Source organism: Pseudopodoces humilis, chromosome 10, assembly GCF_049639895.1.
Source record: "Pseudopodoces humilis isolate 2021_Gansu_Grassland_sample_001 chromosome 10, ASM4963989v1, whole genome shotgun sequence".
NCBI lineage: Eukaryota > Metazoa > Chordata > Aves > Passeriformes > Paridae > Pseudopodoces > Pseudopodoces humilis.
The window spans coordinates 17796675-17820449 of NC_142209.1; the positions used below are offsets into that span (position 1 = coordinate 17796675).

Consider the following 23775-nt stretch of genomic DNA (forward strand, 5'->3'; position numbering starts at 1 on the left):
GGGCAGCGAATGAGCCCATCCCCTCCGGGAGACCGCTCTGCTCTGCTTCTTCTCCTGGAGACCTTGGAAACAGCCCTGGCCCCCTACCCCGGGGTGACCTTTCAATAAACAGCTGCTCTGTGAACGCCCTCGGCCGAGCTCATTTGTCCTGCACAGGCGGCGCGCTGGGGGCGGCTCCGGCCGGGCCCGCCCCGGGGCCGTGGCTGCGCGGCCGGGCCGGCACCGGCAGTCATGGGGAGCCCGCGGGGCGGATGGCTGCTGCCCATCGGCCTCCTGCAGCTGCTGGGCCCTGCCGGCGCCTGCCCCTGCCGGGACCCGCGGCTGTGCCAGCCCGTCGCGGGCCCCGCCGGCTCCGAGGTGCGCGGCCCCGGGCCCGGGCGGGCGCTCCTGGCTCACGCGGGGCCGGGCCCGGCGTCAGCGCCGTTCGCAGCGGGTTCAGCGCCGCTGCCGCACGGAAACCGCCTGAGCCCGGCCCGGGCCGGGCAGTGCCCCGCGCTGGGCTGGCGTGACGGCAGTGCCCGGGCCGGGCTGTGACCCCAGGCCGGGATGCAGTGCGGGCAGTGCCCGGGCCGGGCTGTGACCCCAGGCCGGGATGCAGTGCGGGCAGTGCCCGGGCCGGACTGTGTCCCCAGGCTGGGATGCAGTGCGGGCGGTGTCCGGGCCGAGCTGTGTCCTCGGGCTGGGATGGAGTGCGGGCAGTGTCCGGGCCGAGCTGTGTCCCCGGGCCAGGATGCAGTGCGGGCAGTGCCCGGGCCGAGCTGTGTCCCCGGGCCAGGATGCAGTGCGGGCGGTGTCCGGGCCGAGCTGTGTCCCCGGGCCAGGATGCAGTGCGGGCGGTGTCCGGGCCGGGCTGTGTCCCCAGGCCGGGATGGGGTGCGGGCAGTGCCCGGGCCGGGCTCGCTGTTGGTGCTGCCCACACTCGGCTCCCCGGCTGCCATCCCTGCGAGCCGCTGCCCAGCGCCGGGGATGTGCCAGTATGAGAGCCGCGTGGAGAATGATAGTCCTGCTGAGAAGTGCTCGGGGCTAACGAGGGTGCTTTTTACCCTTTTTCCAGGTCTTTGTGTTTGATGTGGGGGAGGAAACCTGGAAATCCTACGACTGGTCAAAAATTACCACTGTGGCAGCTTTTGGAAAGTACGATCCTGAGCTCATGTGCTATGCCCACTCCAAAGGCTCGAGGATAGTACTGAAAGGTTGGTTATGCTGGAAAAACGTGGGCGTTTATGATATGTAAATAAGAAGGTACACAGGGCTATATATTACCTTGGCATTTTACATTTGATTGTTTGCAGTGTATTAAAATCATTAAGAGGATTAATTAATAAGGCTTTAATGAACCCATGACTAGTAATCCACCAACATTTTCCACGTGCTGATATGCAGAGCATTGAAACCAACAGTGGATTGTGCCACAGTAGTAACCAAACCATGCCAACGACATCTTAAAAGTTCTTTAACAGGGAATACCATTGCTATGGAAAAATAGGGAGGAAAGAAGAAGCCTGTTATTTGTGTCTGTATTCAGGATCTTATGTGGAGTACCCAAAAGACAAAGTAAGGAAAGGGATTTTAAGTAATTTTTAGTATTTTGCACTTAAACGAGTCCCTCTGTATTAGAAAGTGGTTGAGTTTTAAAACATGAATACTCAGGAACTTTGTGCAGGTACAAATGCTGATTAGAAAGACAAAGTCCATTAGCTTGCATGTTGTAATTACCTTTTGGCTCTGTTGAGAAAAAAGCAGAATTCAAGACTACAGTGTGGAAAGCAACAAACGTTTAACACAGAAGTATTTTTCTCTAAACATGACCAGTGAAAATGCTGAAGGTAATTTACAGTGGCTAAAAGAATATTAAGCAGAAGTAAGAAGATTAAAATTATAGAAAAAACAAAGGAACCTAATTTTAACACCACTGTCTCAAAGAAGCTTGGTAATCTCTTCAGGTTTCTCAAAATTATGGTTGGGGGAAAAGTGAATTCCTTTGTATTTTACCAGTATTGGTATGGGCATTTTTTATATTGTTTAAATTTGGTTAATTAACAACAACCTTTTCCTTCTTACTACTGCTGTGGTGCATGTTAACTCTTGAAGGCCTCTTGTCTAGGTGATGTACCTCTTAAGGAAATTGTTGATCCTGCTAAAAGAGCAGCATGGATAACCCAACAGGTGGACCTCGCAAAAAACCAGTATATGGATGGAATTAACATAGATATAGAGCAAGAAGTTAATGAAACCTCCCCTGAGTATTATGCATTGACAGAGCTTGTTAAAGAAACTACAGATGCTTTTCACAGAGAAATAGCTGGATCACAGGTGATAATAATGTACTTTATACAAACATTAAATTTAACCTTATGAAATGTAAGGACTTTTGGCAGTGCTATTTAGCATATGAATATGAAAAAAGTTTATGAATATATAAATATAATATTCTAGTGAATGCTTAATTATGAATGTTAGCTGTGACATGATCTTGTAAGCATCACTCTTTTTGACCTTTGTGAATTTAAATGAGAGATGGGCTTCACTGAGATTTGTAGATACAATGTTACTGCTATGTGTGAGCTGCCAGTTTTTAGTGTGTCCTAATGAATTGTTGAAAGTAGGACAAATACAGCTTTCTGGGGCAAAAGCTTGACAGTGTTTTGGTGAACCCATCACAAAAGTTTTCAGGATTTGCATCATGCTTCATATATTTGGTGGTTTTCATATTATATTTTAATTTGTTTGGTGCTATATATTCACTAATGAGGTACTCACTTTAATATCTTCTGTTTATCAGATGAGCAGCTTCTCCTATAGGTCATTGTTAACAAGATGTGTTAAACTGCACCATTTGGGAAATACTGTCTTTAAAAGTTATAGCTTTTTTTTTTTTTTTTTTTTTAAAAAAAAAAAAAAAAAGAGATAACAAGGGCTTGATACTAAGCTGTGCATTTTTCCTTCAGGTAACGTTTGATGTGGCTTGGTCTCCAGCATGTATAGATAAAAGGTGTTATAACTACACTGGGATTGCAGATGCCTGTGACTTCTTATTTGTGATGTCATATGATGAACAGAGCCAGATCTGGACAGACTGCATTGCAAAAGCCAATGCTCCTTACCTGCAGACTTTAGTTGGTGAGGACAAAACACCTCCCCAGGAGTCCGAACATTTCCATTTGTTCACATGAGTAGATAGCAAAGATTGCTTTTCTCTTAGACAAGTTTATTTTGTTTTTGTTGCCGTGAGGCTTTGAGTGTCCTCAAATATGTGTTGTCCTGATGTGAAAACAGTATCCCTGATCCTTATGAGCCTACGGGCAGTTGTGTGTTGTTACTTGTAACATCATGAGTGCCAAGAACGCTTTTAGAATGACAAATAGCAGCAAGAGCAATGGTGTCTGCCTGAGATTACAAAGAACCTGAAACATTTCTCTCATCTTTGTGAATCTCTGCTCAGGGCAGATGGTTTAAAGTGCGAGCAACTAGAGCAGTTATTGTGGGATCTCAGTGGAGCAAGCCTTTCACTCACTAGAGAGTGCAGGTGAAGGAAAAGGACATCTTGCACCTTGGCCTCTGTCTGGGGATCATGCAACTTCTGCAGTGGCTCTGAATTAGTTGTAAGAATAAAAAGCGTAAGAAAAGTTAATAATGCATGGTAATTTTGATTTCCCTCAAAACTAGGATATGAAGAGTACATTGCTATGGGCATTGATCCTAAGAAACTTGTGATGGGTGTCCCCTGGTATGGCTATGACTATGTCTGCCAAAACCTATCCACGGTAAGGTGAAGACTATTTGTTTGTAATCAAACTGTTAATTTTTTTCCTTAGAAAGATACAACTAGATTTTGGTAATCTTGTTTTTGGACTAGGAAATACTGTGGTCTGATGGATAAGCGCATCAAGCTGGGACAGAAAACAGAATCTTTTGCTTGGTTGATAACTGATGAGCAGTGTGTTACCAGAAAAGGCATTTTAGTTCCTTAGGCAGCCTGAACCCCATATCCAACACTGTGTTTGACTAAGGAGCTGTAAGTGTTATCTGTAGGAGAAGAGATGATGTCCACAGGCCCTACAACACTTGTATGTGCCTTCTCAACACCACTGTAGAGACAGGTGCAACAAACCATAGCAAACCTACAACTGTTACAGCATAGCAGTTTATGAGCTCTCAAATATTATACTTAGGAAAAATGTAAGGGTCAATTAAAGATAAGACAACTGTTTAAGCTGAATGATATCCATCCAGTCCTGTATTACTGCAGATTAAAGAAAATTTAGCTGTTTTAATTTACTTTTCTCTACAAATAGTGTCTGCTGGAGTTGCTTGAAGATTTGGAATTTTTGTGGCCTTAATGCCTTTTGTGAATTGTTTTTGGCTGTGCTTCTATTCCGGAGTTCAGTATATCTTACATGAAACTCATGCCTCCCTATTTCTTTTTTAGGATCATGTTTGTTCCCTTCCCAAAGTGCCTTTCCGTGGGGCTCCCTGCAGTGATGCTGCAGGGAGCCAGGTGCCCTATGCAACCATCATGAAGCAGGTGAACAGTTCTCTTTCAGGGGTGCTGTGGGATGAGGTACAGAAGGCTCCATTTTATGAGTACAAGGTAAGAGTCTTTTTCCAAGACACTGTGGTGTGGAGTAAGCGTTCATGAACCATAGATCTTTAACTATAAAGTTATTTGGATTAGATTCTTCCTTCTATGTTTTCTACTTGTTGGGTTTTAGTTTTTTGGGTTTATTTTTGGTTTTTTGTTTTGTTTTGTTTTTTGTTGTTGTTGTTTGTTTTTGTTTTGTATAGTAAAGGATTGCTGGAAATCTGTCTTGAATTCCTAGTCTGAGAGAGGGGTGCAGTGCCTGAAGACTACAGGAGTAATAAAGATCTTTATTACTTTCCAGTCTTCTCAAGATACTGCATCATTTTGACACAAAGACATCCTATAGCTATGTCCTTCACTGCTGTAGTTACCTTAATGAGTTGATGATTTAAACTAAAAAAGATTCTGAGATGATCTTAATTTTGTCTAGCTCAGTGCCGTGCATGCATGTTCTCGTCTGCATTTGTTTTCTACATAGACACAGTGAAAGAGTCCATGAATGATTGTGCTTACAAGAACACCACAGTGTATCCATTTTGTCTAGTTTCTTTAGACATTATTTAAGTTTCACATGTTGGTGATTAAAACATATTGTAACCAATGACTAGGTAAAAGCAGCATAACCTTCATAAAATTTTACAACATCCTCTCAAACTGTTTATTCCTTAAAAGCCCCACAGTCTCTAACTAAATTCACCTCTTATCTTAGATACTGTATCTGAAATTTAAACTTTATTTAAAAAAATATTAAAATACAGATTAGCTAAGCCTTTAACTCCAGTTAAATTGTGTCACTGTTTTATAACTTATATTCTGCAATTAAAAAATAATATCCAAGTATTTGGCTTAAAATTTTTAATTGTCCTGTGTGACAAAGAATTGGTAAATCAGGAAAATAATATATAAATCTGCATAGCTTGTATATCTCAGTTTTTAAATGTATTTTTAACTGTGTTCAAGAGAAAATGTAATCACTGACACTAGTGTTCAAATGTTTTTCTAGGATTCTGCTGGTCAATTCCACCAGGTATGGTTTGATGACCCTCACAGCATCTCTCTAAAAGCAGCATATGTGAAGAGTCGAGGCTTGAGGGGCATTGGCATGTGGAATGGAAATAGTCTTGACTACTCCAGGGAAGCAGTAGCAGAACAACAAACTCAAGCAATGTGGCAAGCTCTGACACCATGAGAACTATGTGAACCATTGATTTAGAATAATGAAAATTGGTAACTTTTTATTTTGGTGTACACTATCATGGATTTTGACTTTATATAAATATATTGTGATTACAAAAACTTTAAAAACTAGGAAAATTACAAAAACTTTAAAAGCTAGGCAAATTAATCTTGTTCTTTATATTCAAAGCTATATTTTCATTATTCAGGAAGTTCCAATGTTGCTTTGGAACAACAATCCTTGCATTAGTAGGTTTTTTTTAAGACTGCTCATCTTTTAAATTTTTCACAGTTAATCTAAGTTAGTTAATGCTTGAACCCAGTGTGTATCTGGTAACAAGTCCAACTGATGGATTTACAGGGGAAGTCTCATAATGATGCTTTGCTAAAGCTGCCAGGTGCAGCAAATATTTATTCCTGTGGTCCATGATTGTCTCAGCCTTCTGACTTCCCAACCCAACCAATATTTTAGCTAAGTCACTCTAGAATCAGATTAAACAGAGTACTGGAGAGACAGATGTTGATTATATGCAGCTTGGTTACTCTTCTAGATTAAAAGATTTTTATGGACTGAAGAAATTACATAATATAAAGTAGTTGCTGTGAAGATTTATATCAAACTTGTTAGAAAGGAATATTCAATAAAGTCCAGTTTCACTGTCTTTATGTATCACATAAATTCCTTAGTTTCAAAAGCCAAAAATTTCTGACCTTAGCTTGAAGAAGAAACATTAATATGAAGAGGGCTTGGATGATGTTTCCTTCCATTTCAAACTACTTTAATTAGAATTCAGAAGCTTATTTAATGAACTGTATATCTGTTTTTCCACACACCCTAAGATACATTCAGTAGCCTGTTTTTTGTTTTTATGGGGTGTTGCCTCTGAGATAATAGGAGATTGTTTCCTTTCTAGTTCATATTTTCATAAAATCATTTGCCTAAAGAAGTTGTGTAAGTTTTTAAAATACCTATAGTGATGTAAAGATTGACTGGTGTTTACAGGATTTTATTTTTTTAAATAAAGTGCTGTTCTTGGTAAAACTTGTAAACAATGTTCCCTGTCTGTGTTTTACTTGTTCTACAGCTTACAGCCCACACTGCTTGTCGGCTTCTCAGAACTGTTTCACAACCAGATCAAAGTGCAACTGGGCCCTGCTTAAGTGACTCCATTAATTAAAAATTTTATTTAATTAGGTAGATGTAGTCAGTTGTGGGTTTGGTGGTTTTTTTGGTTGGGGTTGGGGTTGTTTGTTTGGGTTTTTTTGCTTGCTAAAGAGTTACCACAGTATGGCAGCATTACCATAATGGCTATTGAGGAAAAGACTGGAAGATTTCATCTGAATTGTCTGTTTGATATTGTGATTTGGTGTTGGAAAGCAGAAGGTGAAGCCTACTGCTTGTGCAGAAACTAAAAAATTCCCTTAACGAATCAGGAGGCTTTTCATTACAACACCACTCTGTAAGTCTTAAGAGAAACTGCTACATTTTATATATTATATATATTTATCTCTACACACATATATGTACTTCAGAACGTCTATTACTACTTAAATGCTTAAATACTGTGAGATGGATATTGCTGAATTGAGAGTCTTCTGGTACGAATATCTGACCTACAAAATTCTGAGGGCCAGATGACTTAATAATAAAACTCTCCTGTAGTTGTCAAGAACCATGAATTGATAATACTATATTTTAAATTTAGGTTCTGATTTTCCAATAGCTAGTAGCCTGCTCTCGTATCTTAAATAAGACACAATTCTTAAACAGAGAATGTGAGCTTCAACCCTGAATTAAGCAAAAGTGGGTGTAGTTTTAATAATTTATTTAATCCTTTAGCACTAAAATCTTTGTTAAGTCATATATTTAAGAAAATAAATTGGATAATGGGTGGTTTGACTCAAGACATTGCCAAGTTAGTTCTTTTGAGAGCTGCATAATTTTCTTATCATATAACTTATTCCAATAATAAATACAGCCTTGACAGCTTTTTAGCTGAGATTAATTCCTAGCATGTTATTCTTCTGCTTAATATAATAACATCTGGTTTGGAAAGAGGCAAACAGCAGAGCTAGAAAAGAATTCCTATGGAGAGGTTTCTGATGCCTCTTTCAGAGAATTGTTTATCTCAGGACATGCATGACCTTAGAATTAAGGAAAGGCAGAATATGCAAGAGTTTAAATTGGACCAGGATCATCATTATACTGGTCCAAGAGAAAGCTTTCAGGCAAGCTTTCAGACTACAGAAGACAGTTAATGTCCTTGTGCCTTTCCTAATAAGAGAGGGAGCAAAACCAGCTAGATATGGAATAAAGGTATTTTGTTTATGCTTCATAATCATATAGTAATGATACATTGGTAATTTATAGATAGGCATATTTATAATGGCAAAAACATACTCCAGTAAATAGCCAAACAAAGGATTGCTGTTGTACCTCTACAGAAACCATATTTTAAAAATTTCTAAAAAATGGGATATGTAGGCCTGAAAATAAGAACAGGAGGTTACAGACTTTAGGTTTATTTCTTAGTAGCTATTTAGTTCATCAAAGAACTTCAGCATACCATTGGGATGTTACACAATTAGTTTTAGACATGTTACTAGCTTAAACTGTATGTTTAAGTAGCTGACTAATCTTACAGTGAGATTTAAAAAGAAGTAAGCTGCATTACCTCAGTAGCCTAGTATACAAATTCCACAACATTTAAATAGTTATTGCCTTTTTACAAAATAACTTTAGGAACATACAAACAAATGCTCTGGAGTTCTCTTCTACATACACTAGAGAGCTGCTGTCAACTTCACAGAGGTTAGTCATGGCATCTATTTAAATTCTTGATTTTCTGGACTGGAGAATTAAAGCTGAATGAATCTTTTTCTGTGTCAGTTCTGCTCTCAGTGCTCGTAAATCAGATGCTGCCTGCTTTCTCATCTGCAAAAGAACCCATCATTTAAGGAATGGCAATTTAAGGAAGCTTTTTTTGGAGCTGACATGCGTATATAACTAAGAGAGAATTTTATACAGGATGGCTGAATGCAGGATACATCTTTCATCTTTGAAATTTTATGTGTTCTAGCACTACTTTGTTCTGTACTTTGCCTTGATGTTTTTGAGACGACTGCAAAATTAATTGTTCTTTGCACTCCTTGCTAGACAACGGAGGACTCATAATGATTGCAACCACCCTGGAGTACCCAGTAAACAGGAGTATGGGCAGTCTCTGTGGTGTAGAACACTCTATTTCAAGCTTTCAGAGCTGGAAAGCTGTTCAGTGTGAAGGCCTATACTACCTCTTCCTTCCAAGAAGAGTCATAGGCAACACTGAAAATGGAATAAAGTAGATGAAGAGGTCTGACATCTGCTTAGACAGTTTGCTTTTTTTTTTTCTTTCATTTGTTTGTGGGTTTTTTTGGGTTTGGTTTTGTTTGGTTTGGTTTTTTTTTTCCTTTATACCATTTTTTTTCTTTAGCCATAGTCTATTACTGCTCAGTGCTTCACTACACCAGGTGTATTTCTTCAATTACCTTTTGAATGAAATGGGAATTCTATGAACAAGATAGTGAACCTTAGCTTACACAGCACATTGAGTATCTAAGTTGTTTGAATGCCACATATTCCAAATCATCTGATAACCTGGTATTCTGGAGTAATTTAGCACAAATGCTAAAGCCACAACACCTAACACCTTAAAACTGGCAATATAAAACGAGAACTGTTTAGCAAATATTTACATCATCTAATAATTGAGAAGTTCTATTTTTTTTTTATACATTGCCACATTTTGACTGTTTTAATTAAAAGGCAGAATACCTTAACTCCTATTAGGAGTCTCATTTTTGTATCATCTAGCTTCCTTCTCAGTTGATCGAGTTCATGCTGCACTGTAGCAATCCGGATGATTGTGTAATTCTGTGTGAAACAACAACAAAACTTGAAGTGCAGCATTAGTGCATCCATTCCCTCACTGGGTGTTACTTCACCACACAGAAACAATCCTATAACAACCTCTTCCCAGCTCCCCTGCTTTCCCACCCCACTGATGCCTGCCTGGCCGCACGTCGCTCACGAGGGGCGGGGAGCACCGTGTGCTCAGCCTAACAGCTCAGTAAATCCTTTCCCTTCTCTGGGTGCTGGCTGCTACAGAACGCTGTAGGAATGGTGCCTTGTGCATATCCTTCATGTAAGGCCTCTCTGTGCCTAGCCAGAGAGACCAAAAAATCCCACCCCTGCCATGCCCCTCAAAAGGAGCAATAGTGTGTCTGAACATAGCCAGTAAGGCAGTGTCAACCCTATTCATATTTGTATTCTGTAGATATTTCAAGATAGCTCAAATAATACACATTTTTATATACTATACACTCTTAGATTATATATGCACATACCTTTCAGATGCAAGAAAGGGACATTTATTTTTCCTAGGCTAGCTTCAGTTCTGTCAACAGCCTTGCTTCTATTAATGCATTTAGAAAATTAGCAGACTCAACTGTTGGAAAGGGTGTTTCCTCCTTTTATCTTTCCTTTTTTTATCTTTTCTTTTTAATCCCTTTGAACTTACTGTGAAACTCAAAGTTGCACAATAGTTGAAGTGCAACCACTTCAAAAGCTACAGATATGTTTTGTGTGCCCTGAACATGCATTGCCTCTTTGTATGAAATCTTGGATGATAGAAACGAAGTAGAACTGAGCAATCCATTAACCATACTGAACAGAAGAGGATTTTGTTACAAAAAGGTACCAATAGAAAGCAGAAAGAAACAAATGCTCAGACTCAAGCACTTCTGCAGTCTTTTTGAGACAAATGGCCTGAGGAATTCTGTCCCTCAGATCATTGAGCTAAAGCTAGTTTACAAAACAAGTCATTGGTTGGCAATAAATCTGTTTCTGTAATTTATATTTTATACAAATAAACCTCAGACTGAGTAAAAAGAGGTAATACATAATACAAATAAATACCTTGGAGGTTGTATTGTTTGGTTGGTTTTTTGCTATCTCTAGCTTCCAATTGCAAGAGCAATTTCTGATGGTAAAGCTCTAAATCTTGTTGCAGTTTGTTTGAAGTGTCCTCCAGTGAAACTGTAGCTTTCTTAGCTTGAAAGTACTTTTTCTTCCATTCCTCACGAACTGCACAGGGAAACAATACCAGTGTTTGGTCTTGTTCACCTTATCATAAAGGACTGCTGAAGACACTCATGACCAGCTCACCTCACAAGCTTTAGCTGGCCAATGCACACACTGAAACATGGCAGGAGGTTTCTTTAAAATAATTATTTGGTTAAAAAAGCTTCATTAAAATTACATTCACTCTAAATGCAACTGAATTTTCACACAAACACCTGCAACAAAAGGCTCTATCTGTCTACTGAGATAAAACACAGGGTCCAAACCCAAAGTTTTATTCAGCCTGGCCGTTCTGCAGGTTCTGCTGTACCTAAGCACTCCTGGGCTGTGAAGACTGGTATGCCCAGCACGGTCTGAAGTCCACAGCTCTAATGTACCAGAAGATGTAGCATTGTAGATTTAGGCAAAATTTATGCTCTTCTTGGCCAGAGATTTTGAACAGCTTCATTTTATACTGACATCCTACATTATGGGAAACAGATAATTACATTTCACCATAATGCCTCCTATGTTGTTAATGTGCTATCAAGAGCTGGTAGATAAATGCCCTTGAAGGTATTGTGGCAGTCTTATGGCCACTGCATACCTGCAGTGTCTTAAATGAATCCCTTGTTTTGAGGCATATTTTATGGAAGCAGGACAACTGAAACTTACCCAAAAGAACTCAGCTGTTAGAGCACTCTATGCCATGTAACTGAGAGTGCCTGTCAGCATGGCAGTCTTAGGAGGATATAAAACACAGACTTGGATGGCTGTTACTGCAGAAAATGCTCTTCCCTTAATACCTTGCAAAGACACATGCTTGCTACCTGCCCTTACTTATGAAACTCTCCAGGTCTGATGAAAAAAATTCAGAGGTACAGAAGCTTCTTACGGAACCTGCAGAAGCTGTTTTAATCCTTGTGAAATAACCTTTATTTTACCTAACTGGATAGCATATTTTAAGGCAATGCAGGTGCCATTTAGGGCTTATCTCTAGCTTGAATTGCAGCTCCATGCTATTACAGAGTTACTGCTTCAAGCACCCAAGTTTGGGGTTTTTAAAATACAAATTCCCCACGCTGCAGGGTGCTGTGCAGCCATGTCCTGAGAGAACAACTGAAAGAATTGGCATGTCTCCTTTCAATGAGCTAAAAGTAATATTTGAGACTTGTAATAACATTTAAGCACAAAGAGAAAGCTCTCAAAACATCAAAATTATTAAATCTCATCTCTGTATAACTGGGATGTGATTTAGGGAAGGCAGTTTTAAGCATAAACTTGAAAATAATTTTAGGAAGAAAATTCATGAGAGGTTTCAATGAGATTTGACCTTATTCAAAAACAAGGTTTGTCAAGCTTGTCACAAATGTTTTGTAACTTCCATGTTATAAGCTGAATACCATTGGATAGGAGGAACAAAAATTATTATGCTGCAATTTACCTGAAGCCCTATCAACACAGTACAAGCCTCTAAGCACCAGCTAAAGTAGGATTAGAATGTGCCAGCTGCCTTGGGCCTCGGAGAGAAGCAGCCTGCAGTAGCTCTCTGAAGAGTGCATGTACATGAGACACAACTTGAATAGTTTATGAAAGCCAGAATTATCTTAACTTTATAAGATATGCTAAAAAAAAAAAAAAAAAAAAGTGGAAGTAAACAAAGGAAACACTGCAACCTTGAATTTTTCTTGCATGCTATTACACAAAATGAGTCTTCTTGGAGCTATTGGTTAGCAAACTGCTCTCTCTGTAATTAAGTTCACTGACAAAGAGACAAATACTTTCACATTGGTTTCAGTGTGAAAATTTTCAATTTTTCAATCACTCCATATTCCAAAATAAATTAAAAGCCTACCATGGTATCTCCTCAGCTTATTTTGTTCCAGCAGCCCTTTAGCTTTTTTGATCAGTTCTTCTCTAGTTTTTTCCATGTGCCTTCTCTCTTTCTTCATTTGTTGCAATTCTTCTACTATCTTGTTCATCTTGTTTTCTAAAGATATTACAATTATATTTAGCAAGCATTTGAATACTCCAAGTACAAAGGATCAGTCAAGACTTTTGTAATGCATCACAAATTATGCCAAAAGCTCTGGCAGAACAAGCAGTAGAAACTATCTCATTTTAATCAGGTTTCATTTTAATCTAACTTTTCAGAAGGGCTGGTGCTTTAGCAAAAGGGAGAAATCCAGCAGGCATCCAGGCATTCACCCACACACACACGCAAACATCTTTCTATGTGTTTGGACAATAAATCACTAAAACTATGTAATCAAGAAATATATTCACTCTAGACATTGCAAACTCTTGCCAATGAAGCCAAAAAAGCTTCCATAAGACCATTTCCTGCTTAAAATACATTGCAATATAAACTGTAGAGAAATCCTGCCTTAAACTCCAGATGGCAGGACAACATCTCAGACTTCCCCCTAGTCTGCAACAATAGGTCAAACACTTAACTTCTCACTATCCTGCTCCTCAACAACACTACTTGTGATTTTCTATGCTACAATCTCACTTGAGCCTGCAGTATTGAACCCGATCTCCCTCCTTTTCTCCTTCCATCCACAACTTGACAAGTTGGGTCTTCTAGTGCTGGGAACCTGTCAAGCTCTAGGACAGCCCATGCAATCATAAGTACCTGGAATTTTCTAATTATAAATTAAAATCCATAACAATAGTGTCAATGAATGTATGCAGAGTGTAGATATTTATGTCTTCATTGACTCTTCAGTCTTGATTAAATGTTCACTTCCTTGCAATTTCTTGGAATCGTGTACTCGCTGCTGGAACTGCAGGAACTTGAGCTGGATTTACAGTAAGTGCCAAAAATGGTGGACTAGGAGGTGAAATATACCCTTTTGGACAAGAAAGATGATTTTGCTTGTCTTTATTTGCCTATTGAGTCAAAAGACACAACTGTAAATACATAACCATAATCCTGGATAGTTACATTAGACATATGCCCTGAAAGTGGCCTGAGTGAGAGGGCTGAATTTGACTTCTGCAGGTAGGCTTTTTCATTCTGTTACCAGTACACATGACTACTAAATTACAAACAGCTGGACCTCTGCAAACAAAATGAGAACACTGAACATTTGCATCACAGAGAACATACAGACTACTGCTATTGCTCTTGTCCATGTCCATAACCCCAGAAGTTACTGACAGTCACAGAAGTTACAGACAGCAAGACCAGGAACTAAGGGCCTTAAAACAGCTACCTGGTTCGTTAATTATCAAAAACTGCCAATTTCTAAACTAAAATTTGTAATTGCAGGTTTTAATTGTTTAGAAACATAGCTGATATTCATTAGAAAATCTGCTAAGAAGCTGTGCATGAATTAACTTTTCTCAAATTTCCTCAAATCTTTTGTTATCTATGAGTCACCAGTCTTACAAAATTAGACTGTTTCTAGGTGGAGGACTACATTTATTGCTCAAAATTACTAGGAATGTTACCTTGAAAAACATACCTGATTATCCAGTTTTTCACCAAGACCGGCTCTAGTCTTCTTAGTTCTATTTTGCTGCAAGCTAAGATAAAACCAAAAAAACAAGTGAAAGTTCATTGACCAAAATGTTTTTTTCCCCCTTTTCTTTCATTTATTTGAAGTCTATAAAGTAAGTTTGTATCAGTGAATTAATATTATCCATTATTTTAGAAGATTTATTATTTGCTAACCTTTGTTTTTTGTGGACATAATCTGTAGTTTGGTCTTCCATTATTTTAAGAATTTCAGCATCCTCTGTTCTGTCTCTTCTTAATTTGGTATCTTTTTGGTGCTCATTATTTTCCATGTTTCCTAGTTCTGTGACAGGATAGTGATGAAAAAAATACATAGATTACACTTGCAAAAATCAGGCTGGTTTGACTGTCAATGACTGGACTTTCCAACCTGTATTGGAAATTCAGTGACTCAACACAGCAAGTGATGTTATCTCCAGAATTTGAAAATGTTCCATGAATAACAGAAGAAAGAAATAAAGAAAAAAAAAAAGTTTTTTTGTTATTAGAATTTATATCTGACTAATTCTGATGATTAGACAAATGCATTAACTATAGTAAAGCGTTTCTCTATATCAGCACACAGTGATAATGAAGGACTCAGAAGGTAAGACTAATCTCTTTGAAAGATATAATTTTTTTTAAAAAATGGAATATTGTTCCGATAGTGCTATTCCAAATTACACTTAATTACAGATTTCTTAAAACTTAGCTTTACTTTGCTGACTTTCTAGAACTCTTGCTTTAGCAAAAAGTCAGTAACAAACATTTGTACACTTTTGATATTTAACGTGATTTTGGGGTCTTTGGTTACCCTGGCTTTGTTCGTCACTGGGGCTTACATGAGAAAGAGCAGTTCCTTTGGCTTTGCCATTCCACTTTGGAGCATTGCAGTCTTCTTGATCTTGGCTGAGATCAGAGGTCAGAGGTCTGGAATACCAGGTCACACTTTCCAGTCTCCTGATCTGCAGGATTTGAATAACTTGGCATGAAGAGAGATCCATCAGATCCACTTTGATTTGCATAATAATTGATAATATAAAACAGAGATATTATTTTATTGTAAATGTTAACCATAATATTTATTTTTCTTCTTATTCATCATCCTGGTTAAGCTTACCTTTTTCTCCAAATTGTGTTTCTGGAATCCTGCTGTTACTGTCTTGCTTATTATTTGTATGTGAAACTGGAACAGGTTCTTTTTCACCCCATTCCACAGGACAGCACACTTCCAGATCTTCTACCTGATGCCTGCTTTGTATACTAAAAACGGTTTGCTTTTTTCAGGTTTCTGCTGGGAAAGGCTGGATAATCTTGATCCATGACCAAACCTATTTTCTTCTTCAGTAACGTGATGTTTTTGTTGAGCTGATGATGGTAATGAATAAACATCTTCAAAATATTCCACTCCAGGTAATAAATAGAATTCAGGATAAAGTGCCTGAAAATATACAGTGTATTCATCAGACAAAGAAAATGTGCAATGTAGTTTCTGAGAATGGTACCTTACAAGCCATTCAGTACTTACATAAGGAGGAGCAAATGACTTCAGTTCCAGTTCTGTTTCCTGCTTTGCTTTCACCTCAGAAGATAAAGTATGGAAGCATAACAAATACAATACTTTTTCATCAGAATGTTGCACATGATATATGCATTCTATGGCCACTTTTACATACTGCATTCTTTTATAACCAGCACTATCATCTGTAGTGGCCTTATGGGGAAAAAGCATCTTAGAGTACAATTGTATTTTCTGACATAGTTCTGAAACTTTGTTTTTCAAAATCTTAATCAGACCCGCAAGATTACATGCACGTACTAAATGTTTTTTTATCCTTTGCACTTTCTCTTATGGTTCAAAGGACCTGATCCAACAGTCACAGGAAAAGAAAACTTTCAACTTTTTTATCAAGAGCTGCTTCAAGCTGAATCTGGACAGAAATGCTGAGTCCCACATAATTTTCTCTATTCACCTAATACAGTACTGCAAAATATTTAATGTATATAGGAAAAAACCTAGTATTATCCTATGTCTTCTATGTATTTATCATTTTCCTTCATATTCTTTTTGTGACATACACTTTCACATTTCAACAGCTGTCCTAAAAAGAAAGTCTAAAATAGTCAATACATATTTGAAAGATGTGTTCTAATGTAAGGAAAAGAAATCTGAGCTTACATTCAAATAATTATATTGAATTAAACACACAGGTTATGTGCAAAAAAAGGAAGACCAAATGAACATGACTTTAATCTATGTTTATCTTTTCATTAAAAGACCCTTGCTTGCAAGTAGGGCATAGCTGCTTACATTGTTAGAGTTATGAAACAGAAGACTAAGGGGAGAGAACACTCAACAAATATTTGATCATGGAAACGTAATTCAATGAGGTTACCATGACCCTAAACAACAAATAAAGCAGTTGGTTTATTGTTTTACACTTTATAACAAAGTTAAACATCAAGCAACAGTAAATACCTCAAAGTAAAACTATATCTTTGTCTCTGTAAATCTTCTTATATGCTACCAGTATCTTTAATTCAGTATTAACATAAAATATTTTATTCATTTGCTGCCATTATAAAGGCTGGAAAATGTCTCCATTTATCTCCAAACTATGTGTGGAAGAAAATTAACCATCTTACTTATTATCATCCAGTTAAAAAGACCTCAGTTCATTGAAAACATATTCACACTTTGCAATTTAGATTGTATCACAGTCTTTTAAGTTTCTTTTCAAGTTTTTCAATGCATATTACTTAGTATTTAGTCTAGTCTTCTGTGAGAGTGATTTTAATGATAATTCAACTAGAAATTAAATAAAGAATGGCACCAAATTTCCTGCTTGTAGTTGATTTCCAAATCCATGAGAAAGGGGTGAAATAAGACAGGGAAAAAGTATTCTATACTTACATAAATGACTTAAATCTTTGTGTATTACATGAACAAACTTTAAGTTGGACTAATTGTGAAGTTTATTTAATCCTTAGCTATACTTTTTAAGATCTATGAGTAGAATCGATGTAGAGGAGCAGCTACGATTCACACATGTGGGGGTTCATTACTAACATCTCAGCTGTATTACTGGACTAGACAATGGAACATCCAGAGAAGTTTTCATTCAGAGAATGATGTTTTTAACGCTCTTGGGCAGGTCACAGCAGGAGCCATTAGAGGAACTCTGAGCTTCCATTGCAAATTTGTCAACTGCCATATTCTCAGCCATGTACAGGTAATAATAGCCTTATGCATTTGGGGATTTTTTAATGCAACCAGATTTATTATATTTAATCCATTGATTGATCAAAACTATCATCTTTTCACTGGATGGCAACTAATTACAGCTGTTGCTTTAAAGGGTTATTTCTGATATATCTGTTCAGCTGTGCCTTTGCATTTGAGGAAACAGATGTGCTCTGACAAGAGCTTATGCTGCAGCATGTTTAAAAGAAATGCTAACAGTGCTCCTAAAGTTATCTTTACTTTATGTGATATTATCTCATCTGCAGGAATGAAATCTCTACCTTACATTATAAAACAGAAGAGCACTAAAGAAAAAAAAAAAATTAACTTACCACTGCTAGTTTTTTCCCAGTGCATTTTAAAAATCTGAATTTATCTGCATTTGTCACTCCACCCAGGTACTCTCCAAGCCTCTCCCGCAGCACTCTTAACGTGATGTGAGGAGACACCCTAGAATGTTGTCATTCATTAATACATCTGTAAGATCAAATAATGATGGCTAGTTAGTAGGAGGGTGAAGATAATGGTCTGTACGTGCTGGTTTGCACAGACAGAATGCCCAAAACTGGGAGCTATGTCCTAGAACTGAACCCAGGTACAGATAGGCCAGAGAGTCTTGGTGAGGCAGGCAGAACACTGCACTGTAAAGGCTGTCCTAACATTAACTAGCAAGACTCACATTGTAGCAGCCTCATACAAAGGGAGATTATGGAAGCAGATAAAATTTGAAATTTACTTCTTGAGAATGCTGTTGCTCATCTGCAGATGAATAATACCACCACTGGGAGCAACAGTTGTGCACTTCCATGGAAGTGACACAGTTTCATAGGGCTGGACCAGGACTGTTGAACACTCCCTTCAAGCACCCAGGGCCAGAGGAGCCTTCATCACTGTCCACTTTAAGCAGCTGTCACATTCCTTTGCTTTTGTCTTCTCCAACACCAATTCACAGTTGGGTGTGTGCATGGGTGCGTGCAAATGTATTTTGAATAAAAAACAAACACTGCAGTGTGAACATTTCCACCATGATTTGAGGATGAAAATGCTGATAAAAAGATGAATTGCATCATTTAATGCACTACTTGAAAGTATGCAAACATTTAGATAATGAGCTCAGTAGGAAAATCACTACAGAATAAAAAGCATCTCTGCACAATAAATCCAAATGTGCCAGAGGCATACCAAAGCCCTGCAGCACAGCATAAGCAATTCTAATTGTTCTATGCTGTCATATAAGAAACCAGGGAACAAATGCAGGCCTGAGACTGTTAATCACCCACGCTGCTTAAGTGGTAGGATAACTTTGGCCCAAGCAGCTCTCACTCCTCAAGCAATGCAGACACAGCTCGGGGGATAGCACATGCCATTCCCAGCAAACAGCACACACAAGAACCTGCCAGGTCGTCCATCTGAACAGGTCTTCAACATAAACCTGTCAAGGTTTGTTTGCACTTGCAAGCAGCCCTATAGGCCTTCAGCTCACAACTCAAGTATGTAGAAAAAACATTATCACTTTCATCTCATGAACGCAGTACTACAATGCTTCCCTTGTATTGCTTCAAATACTTTGGATTTAGAGGACCCTCCTCAAGATCATGAAACTGCCCTGGAGCACAGGCAGGCAGCAGAGGAGACCAAAGTCTGGAGAGTGGACACATCTACAATGTATAACGGGGGAAAAGTATCTAGCCACCCAGATCCTGAGATACAGGGCAGAAATTTATCTAAAAAGTAATTGCCAGTGAAGCTGCTAGGAAAATAAAATGCTATTAGTCTGTCACTTGCTGCCACTGGCTGGCAGAAAACAGTCACACACAAGTCACTTGCTTCATGGTGTCCCTTTAAAAGGAATGCAAACTAGAGCTCCTAGTAGCTATCTCATCTAGAAATAATAAAAGTTTGGCTTCTGTGGTGAGGAATGAGGAATAAGAAAAAAAAATAAAAATCTCACAAAGGCTAAGAAATCAAGTTCATGGGAACAAGAACTCAGGGCCATAGAAAATTACACCTTTAATATCTTCCTCTAATTTCACAGCTAATGGAAGTGGCCTGTACTTTGACCTAGGAATCCTTTGTAAAGCTGACTCAGACAGCACTAGGATTGTCAAGCTGACTGAACAAAAGAGCTATCAACAACGTCCAAGCCACAGGAGCACCAGCAAGCCTGCCATTCCCTCTCCTAGATTATAATAAAAGAAGTTTTTAAAAATATTTTTTTGTTTTTAAAGACAGTGAGTCACTGTCCAGGTGCTAGTTATTGTTCATGCTAATGTACTGCAGTATTGCATAGTGTCCATAGAATAATTAATTAGCAATTATCTAAGAGTCATTAGCAAGCAACAATACCCAGGCATGTATAAACCCACTAAAATCAGTGAGGATCCTAATTTTATTTGATGCCTCAGTGAAATAAATTTACACTAGAAAATATAGGACAGTGACAGATGTCCACGACATGAAACGAAGTTACCACTTCAGACATGTATCCTGCACCTCTGCTGCAGACTAGAACAGCAAACAAAATGGGTATATGCATTTACTTTCTCTGGTTTTGAGCAGCCTTTCAACAACAGCAGCTGTGAGAATGAATACATTCTGCCCTACATGCTCATACCTGACTGCTGTCAGTCTTTTCAGCTACACTATATATTAAGTGTATAATACAAAACTCAATTTAAATTAATTAAAACCTCTATTCCCTATGGTTTTAGTTAAATTGACAGGTTTTGCACAGGGGTAGACAAGGTGCACATAATAGCTCCACTTCAATACACATCTTTACATTATTTGATTTTTCTACAGCTTCTTACCACACTAGGTACACACAGATTTTGTGAGCGAAGTGTTTAGGAGTATAAATAAAACTTACAAAGTTATGTCAGATTAAAAATTCAACTCCCTGTGCCAGGTTTGAGCCTAGGACTGGGAACCAAGGTGTTATTTCACTAAGTTCTTTAAGCAGCTACCAAATGCTGCTGGTTCATGGGCTGTAATGCTTCCCCTTGAGAAACAAGGCTCCAGCTCTTCCTCTGGACTGAGAGCTCAGATGATCATATCCCTGTTCCGCGGAACTGACAGGCTATCCTGTCTTCATCAAGCCACTGTCTTGAAGCTGGCCCATTGCCCAAAAGAATTCCAGCTTTTGATAATCAGGCTCAAAGAGACAGAAAGAACGTAAGATATGATTTTACAGTATAAATCATTCTGCAGAATGATTTATACTGTAAAGTATAAAGTATGATTTATACTGTAAAGTATATGAAGTACTAGCACTGCTCTGGAAGTGCTTTTCAATGGTCTGCACCATGGGCTGCAGGGGAGCTAAGTCCTGATACAGTAAAAATTAACACAATGCTAGTTATGTTCACCACTTACCCTCCAGAAATTTAATTAGACAACAAGTTTCTGCTGACAGATGTAATTGTGCTCTCTAGAGCAACAGTTGGACTAAAAGACTGAAGGCCAGTGTGAAGAACCTACCCCGTACATGAAACCTAAAACTACACTCACCTTATAAATCCAGCTGAGACAAATTTGCTAGTAAGAGCTACAGGAACTGTATTCAGCTTGAAGTCCCACACTTCTGCTGGGACATAAAAAACATGAAGCTCCACCAGCTGAAAAAAGAACAGATGTAAACGTGTTATAATCCTCTTCCTATATGCTTTGCTTTGTTATAGTGGACTTCCAATTCCTGTAGGCAGGAATGGTTCCTTTGATATTAGCACAGGGACTAGAAAAGTGAGGCCCTGACTCACAGTGATGACCAAACAGTGAGAACAGTGAGAGCAGAGTAATTTGTGACTGAATGCCAGCTGACAGCATCAAAATAAGTCACATTAGAACAAGCTCCCCAATGGAAGTGAGATAATAGAGAGCCTGTGCTACTGCTGTGTATCACTGTGACAGCAGTGGAGAGATCTTACCAAAAACAGTTGATACTCTGGAAAGTGCCATGACTACAAGAATCCCTCAGCTGAAATCCCACCTTAGTTCATCTCATAAAAAATGCAAAGCCCTGAAAGCTTGATTCAAATAGCACCACAACTTGTTCATGTCATCGAGAAAAAAAAATTCAAAATATTTCTGCCTGTTGTTAATAATATCAGCTACCTTGGAAACACAAAAATGCTCCTGCTAATGTCTGCAAAAAGAATAACTAAGCTGGCTCTGAGCAAGGTTCACTGGGGCAGTGTTCAGACCCCTGGTAGTCATTGCACTGCTAATTTCTATGTCCTGATATTTTTAGTAAAAATTGGATAGTACTGACAAGGATGCTGTACTTCCCTTGAACTAGAAGCCATGCAAATTGCCTATATTAAGTATTTCTGCAAGTGTTGAGTTACTTAATATCAACTAGAAAAGAATTATTTCTATATATAGATATATTATTTATATATATATATATATTTATTTATTTATTTATATATATAATTTAAAAGCACATTTATTTTTTTTTTCCTCTCAGGAAATTATACCTCTCAGAATACCTCTCAGGTATTCTAGAACCTTATTTTAAAATATATATATATTCTTTATTTGTGAAATCTAAAAAATCTTTGTAAAAAAAGTACAAAAACTCTCACCTGTGATGTTCAAGGTCTTGTTTGACTCAATGACATGTTGGTCCCTCTATGTGACCACAGCAAATGCCAGGTGGGCTTTCTAATTTTCTTTTTGATTGAAGCATCCTTTAAGAATGAGTTTCATGATAATCTGTTATGACAGAAGTTACTCCATAAATACCATTTTTTTCATTTTCTGATCTTCATTCCACTTAAGAAAATGGAAGTTGTGTCTGTGCTGAGGCAGAAACCTTCCAGCTAACTGCAAACAGAATTAACCCCACCTTCTACACGTGTCACCAAAGTAACTGAGGGAATTGCTAATCATAGCCCTGCAGCTCTAAGAAATCTGCCCTGGAGCATTTCCTCTTAACGTTTTCTTCCCTTTCATAAAAATAGTTTGGTAGTATATAATTTTCTACACAATTCCACTGTTTTCCTAAAGACACTGACCTAAACTCCCACAAAACAAGATTCTTGCAGGGCCTGGATCTGATAAAGTGACAATTATTGTGAACTTCAGCAAACACATTGTGCCAGCCGAATGCGGTGTTCTGAGGAAATGTGACTGTGCTGGGCAGCCATGTCAGAAAAATACTTCCATAAATTATAACCATGGTTCTGTCTGAACAGTGTTATTGAATCATGGAATGGTTTGGGTTGGAAGGGACCTTTGAAGGCCAGCTAGTCCAAGCCCCGCAGTGAGCAGGGACACCTCCCACTTGGCCAGGTTGTCCAGACCCCCAGGTCCAATGTGACCTTCAATGTTTCCAGCTATAGGACATATCCCACCTCTCTGGTTAACCTGCTCCAGGCTTTTACCACATTTAGTGTAAAAAAACCTTCTTCCTTTCATCTCTAATCAATCCTCTTTCAGTTAAAAACCATTCCCCAGTCCTACTGCAACAGGCCCTGCTAAAAATCTTGTTTCCATCTTTCTCTTTTTCTTAGGAGTTTCCTTGGTGTTCTCACTTTGAAGGCTCTTTCAGCCCCTCTGAGGTTACAAACCTCCTCTGCATTTTCAGCCTGCTGAAATCCCTTGCTGTTCTGATCTCAACAGGAGGTCTCTCTACTCCTCTGCCTCTACTCCAGATATTTCTAATTCACCTGTTGTTGAGTACGAGTCACCGGACCTTCCAAGTCTCACCCCGGCGCTGCAGAATTAAGATTTCCTCATGTCAGTGGGAAATACCTACTTAAGAGAGCCTGTGTCTGTACTGGCAAGCTCCCACAGATGACCCGAGCGTAAGACCCCATCACTCCTGCGGTCATTCCCAGCCGCAGGCAGGCACGGCAGGCACAGCGCTCCTGCCATGGTTCCTGCCTACAGGGAAGGTGCTGCACTTTGCAGTACCTGATGTCACCCCGTGCTCCACCCCTCACTGCCGCTCCCGGGCACTTCCTGCACTGAACTAGAACTAGTAAACGGATCCTCCAGGCTACAGTCAACACTCAAACTGCTAGCAAGAATTAAGTTAGGAACTTCATTCATTGCATCTCTAAGTAACCTCTAGACTTGGACCGCAGTGGATATTACCACCAGTGAAAGTCTCCTCGTCTCCCAGTCCACCCCACGAACGCGTGAGGGCGGCGGTGATTCCT

General features: G+C 38.9%; 2 protein-coding genes across 2 annotated transcripts; one reads left to right on the top strand and one right to left on the bottom strand.

Moving 5' to 3' along the window:
- Positions 1-222: 222 nt before the first annotated feature.
- On the top strand, positions 223-6811 carry CTBS (chitobiase). The gene is made up of 7 exons (XM_005521018.3): positions 223-357; positions 1055-1193; positions 2105-2313; positions 2949-3120; positions 3667-3764; positions 4430-4591; positions 5586-6811. The coding sequence occupies exons 1-7, from the start codon at positions 232-234 to the stop codon at positions 5769-5771; spliced, it is 1092 nt and encodes a 363-aa protein (XP_005521075.1). The 5' UTR covers positions 223-231; the 3' UTR covers positions 5772-6811.
- Positions 6812-8334: 1523 nt separating this feature from the next.
- On the bottom strand, positions 8335-22230 carry SPATA1 (spermatogenesis associated 1). Its single transcript, XM_088060540.1, is given in 16 exon segments — positions 8335-8693; positions 9573-9671; positions 10716-10739; positions 10741-10883; positions 12715-12849; positions 13637-13754; positions 14333-14393; positions 14542-14668; positions 15140-15285; positions 15287-15383; positions 15485-15631; positions 15634-15805; positions 15893-15946; positions 17941-18058; positions 21119-21225; positions 22195-22230. Coding segments are annotated over 16 exon segments (1689 nt in total). The 3' UTR covers positions 8335-8588.
- Positions 22231-23775: the final 1545 nt, after the last annotated feature.

Excerpts from the sequence above, each read along its gene's own strand:
- CTBS (XM_005521018.3), top strand. The coding sequence starts at position 232 with ATGGGGAGCCCGCGGGGCGGATGGCTGCTGCCCATCGGCCTCCTGCAG. Across the intron at positions 2,314-2,948 it reads GAGAAATAGCTGGATCACAG|GTAACGTTTGATGTGGCTTG; the intron begins GTGATAATAATG and ends TTTTTCCTTCAG. Across the intron at positions 3,121-3,666 it reads TTACCTGCAGACTTTAGTTG|GATATGAAGAGTACATTGCT; the intron begins GTGAGGACAAAA and ends CCTCAAAACTAG.